The following is a 22,912-nucleotide window of genomic DNA, read 5'->3' as shown; positions in this document are numbered from 1 at the left end:
GAATAGGTGCAAATTTATATTCATCAGACAGCTTAGGTCTGGGCCCAGGCTGCCTCACCAAGGACTGTTCCAAACTCGAGGGAATTGTGAGGGGGAATGAGGAGAAATGGTGGTGACTTAGGGGCATTACCTAATTGCTCACAGACCTCTAGTCAAGGGCTATGCTCTCTAGCTCTAGAACCATGGGCCTTTGGCCTGCCAGACACCTCTGCCTGGGGGTCCAGCAGAAGTAAACAGAGTACCATGCCCCCTAATCTACTCTCATTGTTCAATATCCTGTATGTAGAGAGGAGGAAGGCACCTCCAGCTACTCATCACCTGGCATCAAAAGGCCTGCTCTCCTCCCTCCCTTCACTCCTCACACAAAAAGAGTCACCACTTGCGAAAATCTGTGCTCCACCATCACTGCTCTGTTTCTGGACCTGGCAGTAGCTTACAAACTGGCCTTCCTGCCTTTAATCCATTTTCCCAGAGCAGCCTATGGTATTTACAATTGCAATCAGATCAATTAATCTCATGTTAATAGAGTGAAAGTTTACAGGGCATGGTCCATGTGCCAGGCCTGTACTACACACCCACTACTTCTTGCCAGGCCCTTGCACATAGACTCCAGTGGCCCCCTCTGTCCTCAGTTTACCCTGCTGCTGTTATGTTCCTGTGTGACCACAGGGGTGGCCCTCTCTAACCCCTTCTCTCCCCATGCCTCCCTCACCACAGCCAGAATGAGCTACTTCGGCCCCTGCCACCAGCCTTAGGGGGCTCTCTAAGCTTCTTGCCTTTGCACCTGCAGCTTCCTTGGCCTTGTGCATGCATCCCCTCCCCTACTGACTTCCCCTACATCCTTGAAGACTCAGCTCAGGTATCACCTCCTCTAGAACCCCTTCCTGACTACCCCCAACACACAGCCCTCTCTTTATGGCATTACTCTCTAATCGCTGGTTTCCTGGTCAGTCTCTCCCAGGAGACTGCTCCTGTCTGGGACATACACCCAGCCCCGCTCAGTGGGGGCTCAAAACCGGTCAGGGACGCCTATGTGAATGAATGAATCACAGAGCCCGCAGTGAGAGCAGGAGGCTAGAGCGTGCCGGCAGCTAACTAACGCCGTGGGCCAGCCAGTCATAATTTATCTCGAAGCCCCCCATCTACCATACTCACACGCGCTCAGGCGCGCTCAGAGGCCGGTGGCGCTGCTGGTCCCAGGGCGGGGGGAGGAGGGGTGCGGCGGTAAGGGGCGGGGCTCGGGAGGCTTCTGCGGAACACCCAGAGGAAGAGACCGGCGAAAGGGTTCCTGGGTCTGGCGACCCCAGCCTCTCCTCTCCGCCTTCACGTTACCCGCAAGTAATCTAAGTCGCCTCCAGGTCCAGCCCTGGCGCCACCGGATTCTGGGACCCCGCACAGGGCCCAAGCTGACCCTCCGTCCCAGAGATCCCTGACGACCTCTGTCTCCCGCACGGTAGCTCTGGGCCTGGGTCGGCGTCTGGCAGCCTACCTTTTCCCGCATCCCGCCCGCCTGCGAAGGCCTCTCGGGGCCACGCGGCTGCTGCCCGCCCTGCTCCCAGCGTACCCACCAGCTCTGCTCTTTGTGTTCGCGGGCGGGGGCCAGCCTGGGCGGTGTGGCCGGCTCCGGAGTCCGCGGTCCCGGCACGCTCTCCCCGCCCAGGGCCCGCCCGGGGCCGGGCAGCTGCCTGTCGTCATCCCGGGCAGGGCTCAGACCCGGGCGTGCGCGCGCGCCCTCCTGCCCCGCCCCAAGCCCCAAGCCCCAAGCCCCGGACCCTGCCCGCGTCTGCCGAGACTTGGTGCCGCACACTCTTCAATCAGCAGCCGGGACGAGGCGCGTCACAGTCATTTTCATTCTCTCCCCTCCACCCCCACAGAAACGCACACAGGCACTCTCCTCCAGCGAAGACCCGGCCCACTCGCTGTTGTTCTAGGTGGGTGGGTGCGCATGATGGGTTCTCCCTCCCCATCCTGGGCCCCTTTGCATCCCCAGAGCAAACCTGACCCTCTCCTGCATACCAGGCCTGGTTGACTCTTCCCCATTTGTGGCTGTTTCTCTCCTTTCACCCTCTGTCCAGCCCACGCTACTGCTCTGAGCTGGCCAGACCCAGTTCGTTGGGAATGGGGAGGCATTAACTGAGCCTGTACTATGCGTCTGGAGCTTTACATGTACTCGTCCTTTGACCTCAGAGCAGTCCTGTCACCAAGGTGTTTTTATGCCCAAGTTCATAACCCAGTCTTCTGAGGATCAGGGAGCAGGAAGGGAAGGGGTTCAAACCCAGATCCTCACTTTGACAAATACTACTCCTAGTGGTGCGCTTAAAACCATACTCCTTCCTTCCATTTACCCTTCTCGTCCAGTCTATTCCTGTTGCATCAAGGATTAGAACCTGTCCCCACTGCTCACTTCTTCCCAGAGGGGTTTGCTTAAGGTGGGGCTGCTGGGCCCTGGGGAGACACTGCCACCCTTCCTCCCAGCCCAGGGCATCCCAGCTTACAAGTTTGCAGGGCTTGTGGGGATGAACCACGCGGATGATCTCCCCGGTGGGGATCAGCTCCACTTGTAGTGCCATTCTGCCTGCGGACAGCCAGCCTGCTGAGCGCTGAGGCCTCTGAGCAAAAGCCCGCCTGCCAGCCCACAGGCTTTTGCTGCTCCTGGAGCCAGGATTTGGTCTCACACTGGGATGGTCACTTGATTCAACTTCAACTCCAGCCCCAGGGGATGTGCCTGGTCCAGTGCCTCAGGACACAGCTGGAGCAGCCCAGGTCTGATTGGGAGGCCTCTTGGCCCAGTGGGTTGGGGCAGGAAGAGGAGGGGCTGAGGGATGGAGGAAATGCCTGTTGTCCCAGGTAACCAGAGTAGCTGATGCAGTCACCCATGGGGGACCTTAGGCTCCAGGACAAAGGGTAGGAGGCCTTTTTCCCCACCAGTTCCGTGGCTGGGCTTCTCTCCTTGCCTACTCACTGGTATCAGCTAGAGAACACAGAGACCACTCTCCAAACCAGAACGCATATCCTGCTCTAAGCCAAGGGAATCCATCAGTAGGCACTACCCCTCCTGCCTGCCCCACCCACTCCCCCAGCTTGCCTGCCTCCTACTGCGCCAGGTAAGCCCCTTGAGTTTGGACTTGGGCTGCTGGGGGCTGGCCATGTTGGGAAAATGGGGTCGATTAGAGAGACGGGAGGGCACTTTGAGGAGCCCCCTGTTTCACCCTCCTCTTGAGCTTCAACACTTGGGAGGTTGGGTCCCTGAGTTTCTTCTATGGGCAGCCTTAGTGCTGTTTGTTTCTTACATTTCCATTAGCACCCTCAGGGTACCACCCCCGCCCCCATCCCAAATGTTCTTGTTTATCTATCTTTATTGTTAAATCACAGCTGACACTTCCCTGGCCTGAGCCCTTGGGTCTCCAGCCATTCCTTATAGGAAGTGAGAAGGGAGAAGTAGATGGGGGAAAGTGACCTTTCCAGAGGTAAATGCTGGCATGGGAGGGGTGGAGTCCAGTGGCCTGCACTGGACCTGACAGCCCTTTCGGCAGGCATTTTCCTCCAGGCACCCTTCCCTTCCCTTCTCACAGCTTCCCCCGCCCAGGAAAGACCGGCAAAGCTTCCTTCCTTCCTCGGGAAACACATCTATCCAGGGCAGGCTCATCCCCGGCAGCCACACAATGGCCCTTATCAGCCGTGGAGCCAGGCACTGAGACCCAGCGCACACCAAGTCTCACATATTTCCTGTTTCCATCTAGAGGGTCAGGGCTGGGCCCAGAGCGGCCATATCCTGACTGGGGCCAAGAGGAGGGAAAGCACTCCCCCTTCCCTTTCCCCTTCCCGCCTCTCAATCACTACTGCACTTACCCTTGCCAGGCTGGGAGGGGCCCTACAACAGGAGGAAGGGGTAGGGGTACTTGAAGACTTAAGGGAGGAAGGCAGGTGGACATGCAGAAGACAAACGTGCTCCACACCAGGAGAAGCGGCACCCCTGGAATCAGGAGCTCTGTGATGCAACCTCAGCGCTACATTAATCAGGAGGTCACAGGTAGTGTTGCTTTGTTTTTTTGTTTTGTTTTGTTTTTACAATTGTTCTCTCACAATAATCTTGTGAATAGGTATGTTATTTGTATTTCAGACAACTGAGAATCCTATGTGGATAGAGATGGAAATCTCAAACCCAGGTCGACCCAATTCCTATTTCTGGTGCTACATGATACCACAGCTGCATGTGTAACTTCCAAAGAATCACACCACTTCTGAGCTGTGGTTTCCTTGTCTTGTCAAATGAAGGGTGCTGTGGCGGCATCAATGATGGTTGCATATGAGAAGGAATGAAGTGGGCAAGTACAAGGGTTCAAGGTTCTTCAGATGTGTGTGTGTATTGGAGTCAAAGATAGAGGTTACCATGGGAACTTCAGGGTAGGGGGATCTGAGGCAGGAGGAAAGGTGGTGACATTTTTGGATAGCTTAACCCAGGACCAAGGCTTAAGACTAAGGTGTGAGGGAGTGGTGGCTGAGGGATAAGCCAATGAGAGCAGAGTAAATTAGGGGACCAATAGCATAGGTAGCAAGCCTCGAGAGGGCCAGGGATCAAGAGGACCACCATCCCAGACCCTCATTCAATTTCCATGAGGGCAACATCTGCCACTCACACAGTCTAGTCTGGATCTACAAGGCCCTTGTCTAGAGTCTAGCAAGGGCCCATTACCATGTGCCCCTTCCCACCATCATCATGAAGGAGTCACACACAAGTGAAAAAGCCATGTTTCTAATTATCCCCCAATATAACAGACAGAATACAGACAGCTATGGCCCACCAGAAGCCAGGGGGACAGTTTGATGGTACACATGGCTTCTGAGGATGGAGTATAGAATGTAGAGCAACTGGAGTGTTTATCAGTCTCAGGTTGTACGATTGGCATGACAGTCACAGAGCAGGCTCCCTGAGGTGTCTTTTCCTGGGAGAAGGGCCACTGAGTCACCAGCAGCTGGAGGCAAGTGGTGGGAGTTGGGACAGCCATGTCCACACAGCACCTGGAGAATGCTCTCTGAAGACCCCCAGGACCAGATTTCTCCAAAACATTTTGATTACAGCTCTCTTCTTTGAGCGCCCCTACGTCTAGGTCCCAGAGTGGTCTAGAGAGAGGGCAGGTTTCTGGTCAGTGACTACAGGCAAGGGTAGGGGCAGATGAGACTGACTGGGCAAAAATCATCCTGGAAAAATTTATGGCACAGCTCCTCTACCACCTGCTAATCCTTTGCAAGAGGGTAGGTTGGGGGCATGGTGCATGACCCACCAGTAGAAGTGAACCTGGGTCCAGTTCTCTACTTAGGCCCTGGAATTCCTGAGTCAGATTCCATGAGGGGAAAGGGGTGCAGGCAGAAAGACACCCAACAACCTGCCCACAACTCATACATTAGAGCCTGGGTAGTGGGGCCCCTTCATCCTGTCCACTTAGTCAGACTGCTCTGCTCAAAGCAAGGATCCCAGACACTCTGCCCATCCCCCTGGAGGACAGGCAATGAGATGCCAAGATCCTGGAACCTGATGCTGTTTGTGCCAACCAGTCTACGGAGCCTGTACAAATGTGAGCATCTCCCCCTCCCAGGCAGCCTGAGGCCCAGGATGGTGTGACAGGAATGCAGACCTGTGCCAGGTGGGGCATGTGCCTGGCAGGCCTGCTTGGGCAGGACTGGAAATATGCGTGGGGAAAAATCAAGAAATGAGATGCAAGCTGGAGGGTCCTTCCCACATCTGGTGTACTGTCCCCAGGTCTTCACTGTTGACAAACTAGCTGGTTTCACTAACATCTCAGCAATAAAAACCTGTAATTAAGTGGCCAATTCCAGAGATCTGGACTGGAGAGAGCACAGGTGTGTGGCTAGAGCTCCCCCTTGGAGGTGAAGGATACTTGCTGCCTCATCAGGGGGCTAGGCTGGGCCGGGCCCCTACCACTCCTTGGCAGTGGTAAGCAGAGCTGGCTGCCAGCTCTGGCCTCCGCCCTGGATTCCCTCTAATCCCGGCTCAGATCTGTGGTTGGGCTTCACCCGGTGGGTCCTCCTGCAAGATGACACGAGGCTGGATCTGCAGGGATAAAATAGGCAGTGAGTGGAAGGAGCAAGAGCAGGTTTTCCTCTGCACTGTTCCATTATTCCCATTCCCCAACTGATGTGCTCCTAGGCCTGTGGCCTCAGGGAACAGATGAGGGGCTCAAGCTCAAGTCCTCTGTGTACCTTTCCTCTTACCCCACTAGCATCCCTTACCTTGAAAGGATTGCTTATCCCTGCCACAGACTGTAGACTGTTACTATAATAACAGAGTAGAAATTGATCCTCAGTCTCAGGGATATTGTTGACGTTGATATATACCTGGCGGGGAGGATGGACAGAAATGGGGTCAGCTCCATGGCCCTGGGTCCCACCCAGCTTCCAGCAACAAGTTATTCAGCTGTTTGTTCCAGAAGACAGAAGAGCACTCAGGCAAGCCCACCTGCTGGGGATGTGGAATACCTATCTCAGGAAGTGGGGAAGGTACCTGGTTCAGCCCATCGTTGGAGGAGACCTGGTTGTCCCCGACCCAGACAAAGGACACGTAGTCATTAATGTGGCGAAGCCCCACCTGTGTAAGGGGGGGATTGGGCGGTCAGTGGTCTAGGAGGACACAGGACCTATAGCAAGTCCTAAGATGATGGTCTCATTCCTAGGTCTGGCCATCATACTGGATGCCCCCTCCCCTTCATTGCCAGCCCCTAGTTGGACCAGGACCCCTGGCATAAATGAAGATACATTCTTCAGTTTCTGTGCCCAGCTTCCATGAGCCCTCAGGATGAATAAACTAGAGGGGTGTAGCTCATGGACTCCTTTCCTAACCCATCACATCACCTTGTACAGTCCAATCCAGTCCCAGGGGCTGCTGAGGAAGTCTGGGGTTGAGGAGTAGCTGATTAGTATGTCGTTCTCCGTGGTCCACAGGCCCTCATGCATCAGGGTGATCATTGGGATAAATACCACTGGCTTCACCTACATACAGGGATGGGAAGGGGGTTGAAAATCCATAGCATCATTCTCTTCTCTGAGACGAATGTCCTTACTGTGCCATTTCAACAAGTCAGGGTCAGAGAGGGAAGGAGGGGCACTAGGGCAGTGGGCACAGAATACCACTAGGTTTCCTGAAGAAAGTAGATTTTGGCTGGCCAGCTGGAAAGGGCTAAAGGCTTGTCAGGGGTGGCTGGCCCTGCCAGGGAGGATGTGGCTGAGGGCCAGGTGAGTAACCAAGCAGAGAGCCCAGTACTGAGGGGCAAGAGTGGGGGAAATTGGGGGGAGTTGTTGACAGGTTTAAGAAATAAGCCAGGTAGTTGCTCTCAGGTCTCCAGGGTTCCTACCCCAAAGGCCCAAATTCAGTTTTGCAGGGGGAGCATGCCTCTGGTGAGAACAGCTATAGGCATGTGGAGGGAACAAATGATATAGACAGACAAACCAGTATAAAAAGGTGAAGGCTGAGGGCAGCCAGCAACCTGAAGATTAATATTGCCTTGGTCATTAGATGGTGAAATACAAGGATGGAGGGAGCTCCCTTTGCAACCTGATCTAGAGAGGTTCAGGACAAATAAAAAGAAGTCTTATTTCACAGAGTAGGTAATAAGCATAATGGAACTCAGCCCCAAGAGACAGACCAAGAGGAAATGGAAACCTATTCACAAAAGGTTTGAACACATTTTTGACAGAGCTATCAACAGCTCCTAAGAAGAGCTGGGATACCTGACCTGGGAGGAAAGGCAATCATGTCCTCCTACAGCTATTCCCTGGGGGATCTACTGACATTAGAATCCAGGGCTGGAGGGTTTGGAGATGTGGCCCAGCATGGCTGCTCCTCTGCCAAGTACCAGGCAGCCCAGAAGTTCACCTCCAAGTCAAAGGTGCCAGAGACAGGCTTATGGTCACTGATGGTGTACATCATGTGGCTGATGTAGCTCTTCAACGACAGGGAGAAGTTGGGGGCTGGCAGCTTGGGGGTGTAGGAGCCAGCATGGGGCTGCCGCTTCAACCTCCACAGGATGCGGTCAGTCCATGCAGGCTTGCGTTTCTTCTCACTGAGGAAGAGAAAGAATGGGGAGAGAAGAAAGGGTTGGCAAGAGAGCTGTAGGTACCCCCATGAGCTTGCTGGAGCCCCTAACACCGGGGTTTATCAGAAGCCATGAGCCCTGCTGGGCCAGAACTGGAACACAGCATGTCAGCAAGCAGGAGAGTGCCCAACAGAATCAAAAGTATGCTGGTCTTTGTCAGATTCAGCCAAAAGCCTTTAGTACAATACATTTTTATGAATGAAATTGTGACTCAGAAACATTCCATTTCAAAGCTTTTCCTATTTCTTGAACAAAAGCAACAGATCAAAGAAGTAGAGGTTTTGATTTTGGAGTTAGACAGACCCTGAGCTGGAATTTGGCTCCTCCCTTACCAAAGGTGTGACCTTAGGAAAGGATAGGGAAGCATTTAGGGAATGTTCACTACATGCCTGCAATCAGTTCTGTTTATTTCACCCTTTACAGGTGGGGAGGTTGAGTCTTAGTTGGGAAGTAACTTTCCCAAAGTCATACAGCTACTGTCTGAGTGGTGGAGCCAGGATTCAAGGCCAGGCAGCATGATCACAGAGCATGTGCTCTAAATCAACTGGCCAATCCTTCTTAGGCCTCAGCTTCCTCATCTGTAAAACGGAGATAATAACAATAGTTACCTTATAGGGTTCCTGAGATGATTAAATGAAAAAAGCACAAAAAAATGCTTAGCATAGTGATTGGCACAAAATGAGCTCTCTGTAGACACCGCCTATTATAATTCTTTGTTCTTGAGTCAACTGAGCCCTCCCACTTGGTTCATTACCAGCTTCCCTTAGGAGCGTGAGAGAGGACCTACAATCTTGGAGACAAGAGTGCTTTCTTCTCCTAGGTAACTATAGTTGCCTCAAGATAGGTAAGTCTCTGACTCTTAATCTAGCCCTGTGCAAGCAGCTACTGAGCATTCTCTAAGATGGACTAGGCACCCAGGCCCCTCCTTCCATATGCAGACCCTGAGTCTGAGAATGGGGTGGAACAGGTGCTGTTTCTAAGTTCCTCCCCCTTGGTTTTGAATGAACTCACAGAGTAGTAAAGCCTGGTCAGATGATTCCCTACTTTAAAACCTTTAAGAAGTCTTCATTGCCTCCAGAATAAAGCTCAGGTCCCCAAGTATGGATTTCACGGTGCTCAGGAATCTGATACCCCTGTCCTTATCTATTACCACTGCCAATTCCACCCAACCCTGGTGACTCTCTCAAGCCTCAGGAACTTTACTTTGGAAGTTTTTGCTGACTGGAACACCCTTCTACACACAGAGAGGTCCAATTCCAATATTCGTTGTCATAAAGCTGTCCCTGACCTCTTTCTTCTTACAAAGTATTTACATCAGCACTTTTGCAATTACATTATATTGTAGTTTTCTGTTTCCCATCAGCATATTAATTAGTGTGTGAACTGGAAGGCAAGCACTGGCTCTTGGAGACTCTAGTGTATCCTCAACATTATTACAGAGCCTGGCACATAGTAGCTACTTGACAACTGCTTGTGAACCCAAACTAAAAAAACCCAAGCTCAATCTCTCTCCTCAAAAATGCCCTTCTAAGCTTATACAGCTTAATATGCTTATAATCAGTTTGCAATGCTATTTCTGTTGTCTGCTTTATTCAATTACTATTTTAAATAAATATTTCTGACATACTGCTATCACTTTAACAGTATGCAGTTTTCTAGCAATAGAGGCTGAATGGTGTCTCAGTGGTGAACTCTGATGCTAGAGTCAGAGACCGCTGAGGAAGGTCTGCCCTGTTCATTAAGAGACATGTGGTTAATTAAGTGCCCCATACCATGTCTTATGCATCTCTTCTACCTGCCTGTTCTTGAGTTACATCTTTTTATAATAAACCAATATAGTTAAAAAAATAAAAATAAAAAGGCTATGTGCCCTTAGGTAAGTGACTTCATCACTCTCCGGCTCAGCCTCTTCAACTGTAAGATGTGGTGATAACAGTAGTTACTTGGAAGACTCATTGTGAGGATTAAGTCCATTAAAGTATATCAAGGGAGTGGTCAAGAAGTTTCTGTAACTGGCTGAACCACATTTGCTTGGGCCTCTTTGGCTTGTTTCAGCTGTTCACTCTTCTGAGGAGTGTTCAGAGGACATCGGAATGTGGTTATTTCTATCCCAGACACTGCAGACACTGAATCTCTGAACCAACCTTGGACATTCAGTGCCTAGCAATGCCTAAAACCTGGTAATAAACCACCGGAATGTATCATTCTTCCTTTTATAACCGTCCCCCTCCCCAAATCCCCTTTATAGTTAAGAGCCCAGACTTGCTGTCACATCAGGATCTTCCCCAAGTCCTGACCACAGCCTGTCTCTCCTTCCTCCTCAGTACCTCTTAGCCTCTCTCCCTTCCCTCCTTTTCCATGGCCTAGTCCAGGCTCATCACTGGGCACCTGTAGTACTAAGCCTTTCAATGAGATTTACTGAGCCATTATTATACTCTAGGCCAGCTGAGAATCCAATAAATGAAACTGATAAGATCCTTAAGGAGCTTGTTTGATGAGCAAAAGAAACAAATGTGTAAAATAAAAGTGTGTACAAATTAAATATTACATATATTCCCCCAGTTCTCCATTCCTAATAGTAATACAGCTAAACATGGGGTCCTTCTAGGCATTAGGCACTGTGACAGGTGTCTCACAGACTGTTCTAATCCTTCTGACACTGGAAGAATGTTACAGGTCACATTTTTCTCCTACAGGAGACTGAAGTCCAGAGAGGTCACCTGGTCCAGGTGGAAGCCAGATGCTTGCTCAGGTCTGCCGACTATGAAGCCCCTGCTCCTTTCCACTGCACTCCACTGTCTCCTCCAGCTTGCCCCATTGTGGCTGATTCACTGCAGCCAGAACTGTCTTACAGTGTGTGTTAAATAGAACAGGGCCTCGCTAATGCTTTTTGGTTGAATGGTCATACCTGAATACAAGAATTGTTTCTGGAGATTAGTACGTCTTTACTTTTGCAAAATTAAAACCAAGTAGCTCTCTGCGAGATTCTCTTGCTTTAAGAGCCTAGAAAACTGAGCCAATTTACTGACTCAAAAGTAGTGATGTGTTTCCATTTCTGAGTCTGAGAGCACTTTTCCCTTCGGCTCCCTGTAAATGGCTTTTAAGTGTCTCATTGAACTCTGGACATGAGTTTTCTAGCAGAGAGGCTGACTGGGTTCATGTAATGAAACCCCATTGCAATCCCTGACTTTAACAGGATTTCCTGCCCTCAGCCCTTTCACCTCTTCTGTAATGGAGCTGACTTCAAGTTCTCATTACATCTTGGCTCAGAGACACTGTCATGGCTGAGCAAAGCTGTGTCCCATGCTCTGCACAGTCACTTTGTATGGCTGGGTCAGGCTCTACTCAAGGTGCCTCTTGTCAGTGCTGACTGATCAAATGCCTGCCCTTTCTGCCAAACTCAGCCATCTCCTTGACAACTTTGATGGACTCTTCCTGGCTTCAGCTGCCTGCCTCCTTACCATTCACTTCAACTGCCTTCGGCACTTCCACAGAGTTCTGGAACCTTCTATTGGCCAGCTCTTGGACTTGACAGTGTGTATCTGGATCTCTTGCCAGGGGTGGGTCCCTCTACTAGAATGGCTGCTCCTTAAATACCGCAGCTTTTCCTTTTGTCCTCTCAGGCTCCCAATGAAAACATATGTCTGGTACTATGTTACCACCTGGGAATGGTCATAAATCAGATCCAGTCTTTACTCCAGGCGGTCACAGTACAGCCAGAAAGGCACACTGTCTTAAAAGCAACACTGAAAGCCTGGTGTGTACAAGGCTTGTGGCAGCATAAGGGCAGGAGAGAATTCTCAGTGAGATGGAAGGGTAGGTCAGGGAAGGCTTTTTAGTAGAGATGATGTCTGAACTGGTTTTCAAGGATGAATACCAGTATGATTAGAAAGAATATTTCTGCTACCTATGTGGGGCTGAAGTTCCAGCCACTGCAGGAACTCCCAGCTGCCTCTGGACCCTGGCCCCAATGAGCGATATTTCAGTTATGATGTCCCCCTGTAATGTCCCCTGTTCCTGTTCAGACCTTCCTTCATCTCCTGGGATCCAAGCAAGGGGTAATGCATGGGTTTGTAGTCACATAGACTCAAGTTCAAATTCTTGCTTGATCACTTACTCTGATACTATCTTAGGTATTCCAAGACTCAGTTTTTTTTTTTTTGTAAAAAGTTAATAAAAACACTGTCTACCTAAGGAGGATATGATGCTAATTAAGTGATGCAGGCAAAGCCCTTTGCACAATGTCTGGCAATAAAAAGTGGTCAATCACAATGTGGATTGTATCTATTGTGTGGAAATTAAGTATCTGCCTCCTCCATAGCAAGTCTTTGCTGTCCTGATCCTGCCCTCCTTTTTGCTGCTGCTGGCAAAACTAACTGTGAATTCGGAGGTACTATGGGCTAGAGGAAAGCATCATGAGTGACAGACTCCAGTCCAGAGAATCAGGTCTGAGCTCTGGCTCCATCATCACTAGCTGAACCACTTGAGAAAGTCCTTTAACATTTCTGAGCTTCTTTACCCAATCTCAGTCCCTGCCAACTGCAGCCTAGATCCAGCTGTTTACAAACATTTCCAGTCTCCTGGTGGTTTCCCTATCATACCTGGGGGTGGTGGCAAAGAGACACCTGGCTACATGGTCTGTCAGTAGCTCTCTTCCTGCTGGCAAGTGAGGTTTTAAAGTCAATTGGTGAAGGGTCCCATCCCCCAAGGCCCCAGTTTGTCCCACCAGGGCCTTACAATTTCTGTGACTCTCATTTCCAATGGTTGGCTGGGGAGACTGGCAGCCTCTCTACAGCTGTGGACCTGGGCCAGCTGGAGCCTGCCCTCTTACCTCCTTTCTAGCTCGCTGTTACCCAGGCTGGACCCTGTTTCCAGTGTTCATAGCCTCTTCTTGTGTATGTTGCCCTAGCCATGACCCTACTGTCTTGCTCCACACTCCTGAAATGGCTCACCTTCAACTCCTTCCTTGGCGGGGACACTGTGGCTCTGCCTTACCACTGCTAGCACTGGGCCACCAGTTCTACCTCTCACCCTGGCCTGGCTGTGGAAATTCCTTTTCACCCACTAAATCCCAGAGGTCTGGACTGCCCTGGAGGACCACCTACCTCCCTCATAAGACAATCTTGATAGGAGGATGATAATAAATGAAGGAGCTGCTTCAGGTGAAACAAAAAGCTTCATAACAAGTAAGGGGTTCTTTTCCTTCAGAGATGAGGATCCTTTCCCTAAGTTGGGCCAGGGACCTCTTGCCAGAACTGATTTTGCCCCTCTCTCTAAGCCTAAGGTTTTGGTGGTTACCTGGCCCCTTCTCAGCTTCTTAGAAAGGTTTTCAGTGAAACTACCAGCCAAAGACATGAATCTAAAAATAATAATAGCAGTGCTTACTGGGTGCCACACATTGGGCTATATATACGCAAGGTCTCATTCAACTCTCAACCCACAAGGTCGATACTATTATCATCATTTTATACATGACAAAATTTGAGGCTTAAATACCTTGTCTAAGGTCATGCAGCATCTAACTACTAGATGCACTGTCTCTATATTGTTCCCTATAAAATTCTCCACTGACAACTACTTCTTCACCTTCTTAAATAGTACCTGACCCACTCACAGCTGGAGTGGGGGTACTTAATACCAGTAACTGGCTGAGCCAAGCTCCTGATCTGGGGAAGATCAGAAAGCCCTGGGGAGCGGTGGAAGGGGTTCCCAAGAATGCTGAAATGCAGCTCCTCCTGTCAGGAAACAGCTACCTCCATCTCCCCTCTGGCCCTACCTGCCCTGCTGCCCAACTCCCATCCTTGTCAGCACCAGCTCCCCCTCCAGCTCTTTTTGAAGACAATCTGGGACAGCTCCCACAGTCAGTGCCTCATGAGGGGGTGGGAGGGGCCACTCATGAGAGGTGATGGCTGAACTATTTCTGCTTCCCTAACACTTTCATTATGAGGCATCTCCCCTGCCACTAGGGCCCGCACGGTCTGACTTCCAAGGCCTCCTGGCCCCTCATTTCCTCCTCACAGACTAACTGTTCATCTCCTGGTGGAGCCCCCTCACCTAGTGTCATAGTTGTCGGAGTTCTTATCAAACTTGTAGGTGGGCGGGAAGCGCAGGGGGCCTTCCTGGAACTCCCGGAGCAGTGGGTCTTGTCTCTTGGCAATGTTGAGCTGTAGAAAAAGTCATAATCCCATCTCCCAATGGTCCTGACCCCATGGCACAGCACCACACTCTATTTAAAGGATTGGCATGTGCCATCACGGTAGGGCAAGGACCAAGCAATGCCACTTCATTTCCTTTCAGCCCAGTGGCAGCCTCAGCACCCATCCCTACCCACCCCAGGCGAGCAGCTGAATCCTTTTGCAAATATTACCCCATAGTCCCAGGGGAGGCAGCTGTCTGCCATTTCCCAGTCCTTGGACTACAGGGACCAGGATTTGAATTCCATCCCTCTAGGAGCCACTAGAAGATATGTATCAGAGGAAAGGCTAGGGTAGTCCAGGTCCCCCAAATAGGTGATATTTCATCCTCTAGGAGGTAAGCAAGCCTGGGGATGGGAAAGACAACAGGGATACAAGAAGGTTGGTCAACAGCAAGCCAAAGCCCTTCTCGTTCCCTATGCTAATGCATACCCAGCAGCTGTACCCTCCTTCCTCCAGATAAAGACCAGGCCCCCACTCCACACATTTCATGTTGGGCCTCTACCATGGACTCAGATTGCCCCTCTGGACCCTCCCCTTCCCTCCCCTCCCCTTGGTACCTGATCTTTCTGCCACAGGTCAGTGTAGCACCGATTTTTTATGGACTCCCGAACAAAGTGCAACCCAAAGTCCTCGATTCGAAAGTTCAGGTCTCCAAACCAGAGAATGAGGCTTCAGAACAAAAGGAAGGCAACCTGAGGTTTGTGATGAGTCCAGAGAAGGGAGAAGCAACAGGTGGCTCAGGCCTGCTTACTCCAGGGGCTGTATGTGAGAAGCCAAGATGCTGGGAGAAGACCAGGTGAAGATCAGGGCATGGGCCTAATGGGACTATTCTCAGGGCTCCCACTACACAGTTTAAGTGAATAGGCCAGCCCCAAGGAGCAAGTGGCAAATGTGGAGCAGGCTCTAGACCTCCCTCTCCCTCAACGGGCCATCAGGCAAGGCTGAGAACCAGCCCTTTGGGCGACCTCAGGAACCATGGAGTTTTTAAACTGATATGTTCAGAAGTGTCCCGGGCTTCTAGGCAGTGCAGAGGAGCCAAGGAAGGGGAAGGAAAAGGGGTCCCCGAGCAGGCAAAGCTGAATGAGAGTGCAGATTGGGGGAGGGGGTATCAGGGATGAGGCCAGAAGAGGAGCATAGATGGCTTCTGTCTGGGCAGCAGTGACTGGGCAGAGGACGTTAGCTTGGGTGGGTGTGGGAGAGAGGGCAGGGGTGACAGTTTGCAACTACATGCTCACTCATGGTCCAGGATGTTGGGGATATCATGTCTCCCAACATTCTGCATCTCCAGGATCTGGTCGAAGTGCTCCAGCCGTTGGTCATTGTTGGCCACGTGGGGGGGCAGGTGGCAGTTGATGATGCTGACATAATAACCATAAAGCTTCAGGCAGATGTTGACACCCCCTTTGTTCCCCTGGTAGGACAGGTGGGCAGAAGGGTAGGAAGATGCTCTGGGTGGGACACACCTCTCTTTTCCCATCATAGGCCTGAGAGGAGATGGTCTCACCTCCCACAAGGTCTCCTAGGGCCAGACACTCAGCTTCCCAGAGTGACCTCTCCATCCACGGAGCCCAGCTCACTCAGCCCGAGGTCTCAGGATGCTAAGCAGTGCCTGAGGCAGGGGAGCAGGTATACAGGGCACTAGCCTGGCCAGAATGCCAAGATTCATCTAATCCCCTTTCCCCTTGCTCAGATCTAAAGCCCCCAGCCCTTCCCAATCCAGTGATAGGTCTCCCAGCTCATGGCTCAGATAACCTCAGTCCTTACCCAGAACCCGAAGAAGCCAGTGGGGATGGATTTAGTAGAGATGATCTGGATAAAGGGCAAATGCTGATACTTGGCAAAAACCAGTAAAAGGAGCCCCTGCATGCGGACAGAGGAGACCTGCAGGACATGGGAGGGCAATGGTCATTCATTTCCCTGCATGGGCCAAGTGTGTCCCTGCCAGGCCCTGTGCCCCACAAATGCCCTGCCCCAGGGTTTTGGTAGTTCAGTTCAAGTCTCAGCTGCCAAATGATGCATTCTGGGAACTGAGCAAGTTTCAGTTTTCTGTTCCTGGGCCTAGGGGTGAAGGACAGAGAAGAAAAGGTTGCCAAGGCACCCTGCCATCAGGAGGGCATGGACTCTTGTCCTAGCCCCATGCATGCCTAGGTACCCCCTTACCAATGCCCTCCTGAGGTTCTTTGGGTACTTTTGGGCCACCACTCCCATGGGCCAGGGCCTCAAAGAGGAATGCAGTCATACAGGATAGTGGCTAAGGGTACTGACTTTGAAGTCAGCCAGATCTGGGTTCAAATTCTGACTCGGGTTTTTAGTATTTGATACTTAGCAAGTCTCTCAGCCTATTTTCTCATGGACAAAATAAGAATCTATCTCACAGATTATCTATCTCATAGATAAACCTGCAGCTATTATTATTATTATTATTATTATTATTATTATTTGCTTTAAGGATTCTTAAATGTAAACACAGAGAAGGAAAATGAGAACCTTCTCAGGTGCTGGAAATATTCTAACTCTTGACTAGATGGTGGTAACGTGGATGTATGTACATATAATAATCCATCAGATTTTACACTTAATTTCTCCACACAGTGAAAAAAATTAAGAAAATGCTCCCAAAAAATAACTATAAATGGTGGGCAGCTGGATGCCCACAGAGGCAATGCAGAGGGGATGAGAGTGAGTAGATTGGGATGTGTTCACAGATTTGGGAGAATAGCTAACATCTTCTGAAGTGCTTTCAATCACATTTACAACAACACCATAAGGAACTACTGTCCCTGCTCTACGGATGAAGGACTGAGGCTGAAGGAGACCAAGGAACAGTAGGACTACCTGGATAACAGCAATGAAGACTGGAACTGTCAAAACCCCTGCTGTCTGCCGTCATGGAGGTAGGGTGGGCATGAGAATGGACCATAACCAGTAGGGACCCTTTATCTCAGCCTCAGGTTGTCTACATCTACCACTTGAGTAGCTGTTTCCGGAGCATGAGGTGCAGAGGCCAAGGAGGAAATCCCCGGGTGGGGAGCGTGTACTGGGGCCTTCCAGGAATTATGAAACTTGATCCCGCAGGCCAGGAGCTCTGGCACAGTGGTAGAGTCAAAGCAGGGGGAACCCCAAACCCAGGACTGAGTGAAGGAGGCGTGAGAACCTAGGGTTGGGAGGTAGCTACTACAACTGTGTCCACAACCCCACCCTCCACCCCCAGTCTTGGCCTCTCTTCTTCACATGCACAATTGATAATGAAAGTGGGGGAAGGGCTGGACTCTAAGGGACTGTCTCCCAGGGAATGGATAAAGATTCAGGAAGAGTTTCAAGTTTCTTTCTAACCCACAGAGCAGGTTCGGGCCACTTCGTGAGGGACCAGGGAAGTGGGGGTAGGGGGGAAAGGGTGGAGACGGGGCAGGAAAACTTCAGATTGGGAAAAAAACAGTCCCATTCAAAGCTCCTAGTGCAGTGCTTCTTGAAAATACCAGAATTCTCTTATTCCTTTCTCTCGGTGACTGGATTTCTTTAGACTTAATTCTGTTAACTCTAGTTTGCCTAAGGGTGCTGAGGCAAAAGCTGTGAGTCCTCCCAAGGAGGGCAGGAGATTTGTAGGAGATTTGTTAGAGGAAATGAAGTAGGAGGGACTAAGGAAGGGCTAAGGAGCCCTGGAGCCAGCAAATGGAATCATCCTGGGCTTTTCAACCTATAGCTGGGAAACTCTAGCCTAAGAAACAGGCTGCGAGCAGGGCTCGCCCCTTCACCTTGATTCTTGGCTGGAGGAAGGAGGGCATCTGCTTTGGGTGCCAGGCCCTTAGGCTAGGAGGCGGCATGGGCAGAATGCGTTATGTGCCTGCCACAAGCTGAGCTAATTTCCTTGGCTCAATTCCATCCTACCAATCCCTTGCCAGTTAGCTGAGGTGCAAGGAGGGCTCCACTCTCAAAAAGGGAGTGGGTGGTAAAAGAAAAGTAGTTCCGCCCTCCAACAGGATCTAGCTTTATCCATGTCTAGAGGAAGAGGCTGAAGTTTGATCTGGAGGGAGCCAAAGGCTTGAGGCTGACATTTACTAGCCTTAGCAGCAGGACCAAATCTTGTATTCCTTCCTCCTGGCTCTCTGCCCTCCTTGGGAGGACTCACAGCTTTTGCCCCAGCACCCTTAGGCAAACTAGAGTAACAGAATTAAGTCTAAAGAAATCCAGTCACCCAGAGAAAGGAATAAGAGAATTCTGGTATTTTCAAGAAGCGCTGCACTAGGAGCTTTGAATGGGACTGTGTTTTATCCCTCAGCTATGAAAGGCAGAAATCTAGAGCCTTCCTGAGGATTCTCCAAAGATCTAAATATTCCCCAAAGAATAATAGCCCTTCAGACTGACAACCCTTTTCCTCAACACTTATCTCCCCTCTCCTATTTTCTGGGCTCCTGAGAATGTGAGGTGCCTATTTCCCATGATCAGAGGACACCCTCTGATACCAGAAGGTTAACCCTGGGATACCTGTCAGGCTTAAAGCTCACCACTATAGCAATAAAATATAGTAGTTAAGACCATGGGTTATGAAGTTTGAAAGATCCATATTCAAATCTCAGAGAGCCTGTGCGACCTCTGAATCTCAGTTTTATCTATAAAATATCCATATTTCAAGAGATTTGTTAAAATTTTAAAATAATGTATACAAAAAGCTTATTTATAATGCTTAACACCAAGTAAGAATTTCATAAATTGTATTAATTATTATTATTATACTCAGATTTCAGGCAGGGCATGTGAGGAGAGATTGGCTGGGGATGGGGTAGGTACTGAGGTGTTAATAAACCCTGCAGCCCCTCCCAAAGGAATTCTCCCAACCTGGAAAATATCTAGGTGTAAATGAACCCCTGGGGTCCCAGCTGAGCTCCAGCTAGCTTGGAAAGGCACAAGGCAGGCAGGAGGCAGGTATAACTGAGGTTTAGGACATTAATGGCAAACAGCATATAAGCCTGAGTGGGAGACTAAAAGACTGGGGGTTAGTGACAAGAGGTAAGACACATGTTCCAATCGTCTATGAACTTGAAAGTTACCTTGATGAAGCTGAGAGGGGAAAGCACTTCCATGAAGAAACTGCTCCATGGGTCTTCGAAGGCAGTATCAGAAAGGAGGCTCATGATCCCACAGTTCATTTCCTGCAAACTGCCCAACCCAGGTCAGAGGCTTCCCCTCTGGCCTGGAGAGTACTGCCTCTGCCACAGACATTTAGTACTGCCCTCAGCAGACTTTCAAGCCTTGGGTTCCCATGACTTTAATCTCTCCTTCCCTTCACTGTTGATCACCAACCCTTTGCATTGCTAACCCAGGACAAGAGACACTGACTGGCCCTGATGCAGGCTGGAAGCTCCTAGCCTTCAGACTCCAGAGTGAGGACAGGACAGTTATGGCAGTTCCCCATGGGAACATTTGGGACTGGTCAGGCTTACCTGGTCTCAGATATAGGGGTGGGTGAAGGGGCCCTGCAGACACCTACCCAATGACATACATGTCCAGATTCAGGTTCTGGTTGTTCAGCTGAAGCAGATCATTGAGGTCTAGAGGGGGTGCTTCAGAGGCTATATTCCATGTCACAACATGTATGCTGTGGAAGGAATGCAAAGTGAAATCATGGAGGAAGGAGGATAAGACCTTGTCCAGGTAATGGACAGGGGTCTAGGACTGCTAATGGCTGCACCACAATCCACTGCAATCATAATGGGAAACATGAATTTCTGCACGTGGTGGTGGGGATGGGGTGCTGAACTACAAGCCCCTTGTTTTCACCTTTGTCCCCTAAGGCAAGAAATTCCCACCCTGGATTGGCTCCTCTATGCAGGCCCTGGCAGCACTGGTGCCGCTGACACTAGGGGAGAACTGCCAAAGTAGGCCCAAAGGTTTCGAGGTGAGGCAAGGGAAGAGGTGGATAGTCAGGAATTTATTAATTTCACCAGTCATTCACACAGCAGCAATTATCTATGGCTCAGTCAGCAACTTCTTAATCACTACTCTTCAACCCGAGGGTTCCTAAGACCACCAGAAAGATTCTGGAGGTTCAGTTTTAACCTTGTGAGAGGATTCAGCACTATAAGATGAGAATTTCAAAAATAATAGAGATAACACCACATTTCCTTCCTCATTCTTTCCTAGAAGATCCCTGAAACACAATCAATTCTGCCAAGCATTTCAGAGAGCTTAAGGAGAAGATTCTAAAGTAACAGATTTCTCAACATCTCTCTCAAGAGTCTATCTTGGGGAAAAGTCATCAGTTGGATAATATCCTTCATCTCAGCTTCATTTGAGCCCTAGGGAAGCAACAGAACTAGATCAGCAGCTCTCATTAACACTGGATCCCATCAGAGGCTTAGGGAATCTCTTCAAGTGAATAGTCACAGCAACTAAGGAGGCCACAGACTGCTGAGTATGGAGCAGGCAGGGAAGGGCTACAAACACTGCAGCAACCAAGAACAGCCATCAAGCCTAAGGTGAGTCCTAGGTACACCATGAGGAGGAGGATCTGTAGCAGGGAATGATCTAAAATGGGAGAGGGTACAGGGCATGGGGGAAAAGGGTAGGGTGGCTCAAAACCTCTCTTCACCAGATCCTGTTCTTAGAGGTCTGTGTTGTAAAAAGCACATCTTGAAATTCTTGGCGGACTTAAAGCAACTTCCTGCCCCTCCCTGTGAACACCAACAAAACGACACAAAAAACACCTTTTCAGGCACTCAGCCAAAGGTTCCGTGCTTAGTTTGTTTACGATCTCCCCCTGCTGTCCAACAGAGGATTAAGAAAGGCAGCCCTTTTACTCCAAGGCTTCTTGTTTCCCCAGGGACCTGCTCTGAGTGAATGGGGATCAAAAGTCGGATTTCTCGCACAAATTCTCAAGTCTGACGATTAGCAGCAAATACTTGCATCGTGACCTGCATTAAGATGATGATTAACGCTGTTCCTTGTTAAAAAGCAAGCATGGGACCAAGCTACATCATTTCGTGAAAGGCCCTTATCTAAATCTGATTTCGGATTTCAGGTCACAAGGGGATTAGGCAGAACCCATGATATAAGTGCTGATCAAAAGTAAGAACAGATTTCTACTCTAGAGCCCAGGGCAGAGTGCTTTACTTAGCACAACGCTGCTGCCTTCTCCAGAAGCCAACTGGGCACCGGTTTGGGGCGCCCAAGTGGGAACTAGCTTGGCAGCTTGAGTTTGGAGGGGGCGCGGGGCTCGGACCCAACATAACCCTCTTGACACTGGCCTAATTTGGGAGGGCCTCTGAACCTGAAGCAGCCCTGCAGGTCTGGTCCCTCCTTTCTCAGTCTGGTTCTGCCCCAAACCCACAGCCCCGACTGGGTGAAAAGCAGTGATCGCAGGTAGAGGAGGCCAGCCTGCCCGCAGAGCTTGCTCACCTGAGCTTCCTGCCACTCGGTTCGGTCGGCCTCCGTGGGTTCACGGTTGCCATCGTCCCCACGCAGTAGGCAGGCTGACTCCAGTCTCCCTGCCCCAGCAGGTCCTCGCCGGATCAACACCCTGCCAGCGGCAGGCCCCGCTAGCTCCCTCTTGCCGGATTGTTTTCCTTCCGGATTCTGGACCTCCGCCTTGGCTTTCGTAAGAGGCGTGGCTTGAGTGCACGGAGTGCTCTGGGTGGTGGCGCCCAGGGAAGAGGCGGGACTTCCAACGAGCGCGAAAAGGTGAGAGGCTGAGGAACGAAGCTTAAGGGACCCGGGACGTCAGAGAGGCGTGCCCTCGTGTCATCCAAACCCGACGCAACACTGCTCCGCCCCGCAAGCAGGCTGCGGCTGCCGGGCGCCCAAGACACGAGCGCCCCTGTTCCAACCCACGGCTCCCAAGGTGCTCCGCGCGAGGCCGACTGGGAGCGGCCGTCTTCCGGGAAGCCGTCACCACACCCGCGAGAGCATCCCGGGCCATGGTGGGTTTCACTTATTGAATCCGAGGTCTCTGACCTCCTTCCAACTTCCCAATGCCTAGAAGCCTAAAGGAAGTGAGGGGAAACAGTCCAGCCACTGTCCTGCCTGTAATCCAGTCTCTTTCCCCCACCCATCTCCAGGTAATTTCATATTGGTCATTGGGTACCTCCATTCTTATTTCTTCTCCAGGCCCACTTTCAAGTGTTTTTTGCCCTTCGAACAAATTAGGCCACCTATTACACTTTGGACGTTGGAGGGTTCTTGGACTCGGAAAATTAGCCCTCAACGAATGAAGTTACTGCCTCTATATTCCGACCAAACATGAAATCATTTACTTTGCCAAGTAAGATTAACTATGATGTCCTTCAAATCACTGGTTCTTAATATTTAGGATGGTAGTGGGGAGAACAGTGCATGGAATTCCTTTGAGGATCTAAGAGAGCAGTGACTTTCCCCAGAAAAACACAATTTTACAAGGATCTTCATGAAGGTCAGACCCTGAAGCAATGTTAAGAACTCCCACTTGAAGTGTTTTGCTTGGTAGGATGGGCAAAAGGGAGATGTGAAGAGGAGGGAGATAAAAGCACAAAGGAAATACTGCCAGTAGGATGTGTCCAAATTATTTTCAGATATGTGATGTGTGCATAAATAAAATGGCGGGGGGATGTTTAATTTACAGAAATCCACCTGCAGAAA

The 22,912-nt window shown here is 50.4% G+C and overlaps 2 protein-coding genes and 1 long non-coding RNA gene across 8 annotated transcripts in view; 1 reads left to right on the top strand and 2 right to left on the bottom strand.

Annotated features, from left to right (window-relative positions):
• MYO1C (myosin IC) overlaps positions 1–2,777 on the bottom strand; it is a 21,191-nt gene extending 18,414 nt beyond the window's left edge. The window contains exon 1 of one of the 3 annotated variants that reach the window (XM_016138941.2): positions 2,496–2,777. In XM_016138941.2, coding sequence (XP_015994427.2) covers positions 2,496–2,570 — 75 coding nt within the window. In that variant the 5' untranslated portion in view covers positions 2,571–2,777. Of the gene's footprint in view, positions 1–1,489; positions 1,509–1,568; positions 1,685–2,495 lie in introns of those variants that run through there. The other 2 variants (XM_016138948.2, XM_016138944.2) reach the window with 2 other exon arrangements.
• On the top strand, positions 1,241–11,086 carry LOC107507728. Of its 2 annotated transcripts, XR_004951621.1 has the most exons (3): positions 1,241–1,453; positions 1,875–1,931; positions 2,476–11,086. It is a non-coding gene; the product is annotated as an uncharacterized LOC107507728 (long non-coding RNA). The 2 variants fall into 2 exon arrangements; XR_004951620.1 differs by having other exon boundaries at positions 1,875–11,086.
• On the bottom strand, positions 4,738–22,912 carry INPP5K (inositol polyphosphate-5-phosphatase K). 3 transcript variants are annotated; one of them, XM_016138949.2, is made up of 12 exons: positions 21,698–22,912; positions 19,791–19,898; positions 19,351–19,459; positions 16,070–16,186; positions 15,541–15,716; positions 14,863–14,974; positions 14,163–14,272; positions 7,889–8,075; positions 6,868–7,005; positions 6,521–6,604; positions 6,250–6,354; positions 4,738–6,070 (listed from the first exon to the last, which is right to left on the bottom strand). In XM_016138949.2, exons 1-12 carry the CDS (start codon positions 21,748–21,750, stop codon positions 6,011–6,013), a joined length of 1,359 nt encoding a protein of 452 aa, XP_015994435.2. In that variant the 5' UTR covers positions 21,751–22,912; the 3' UTR covers positions 4,738–6,010. The 3 variants fall into 3 exon arrangements, with proteins under 3 accessions (XP_015994435.2, XP_015994436.2, XP_015994437.1); XM_016138950.2 differs by lacking the exon at positions 6,521–6,604; XM_016138951.2 differs by lacking the exon at positions 21,698–22,912 and having other exon boundaries at positions 19,351–19,452.

The sequence above is a fragment of the Rousettus aegyptiacus genome, unplaced genomic scaffold, assembly GCF_014176215.1.
Source record: "Rousettus aegyptiacus isolate mRouAeg1 unplaced genomic scaffold, mRouAeg1.p scaffold_m13_p_6, whole genome shotgun sequence".
NCBI classification, from domain to species: domain Eukaryota; kingdom Metazoa; phylum Chordata; class Mammalia; order Chiroptera; family Pteropodidae; genus Rousettus; species Rousettus aegyptiacus.
Note: the sequence above shows the minus strand (reverse complement) of the source record. Positions and strands in the feature narration are given on the sequence as shown.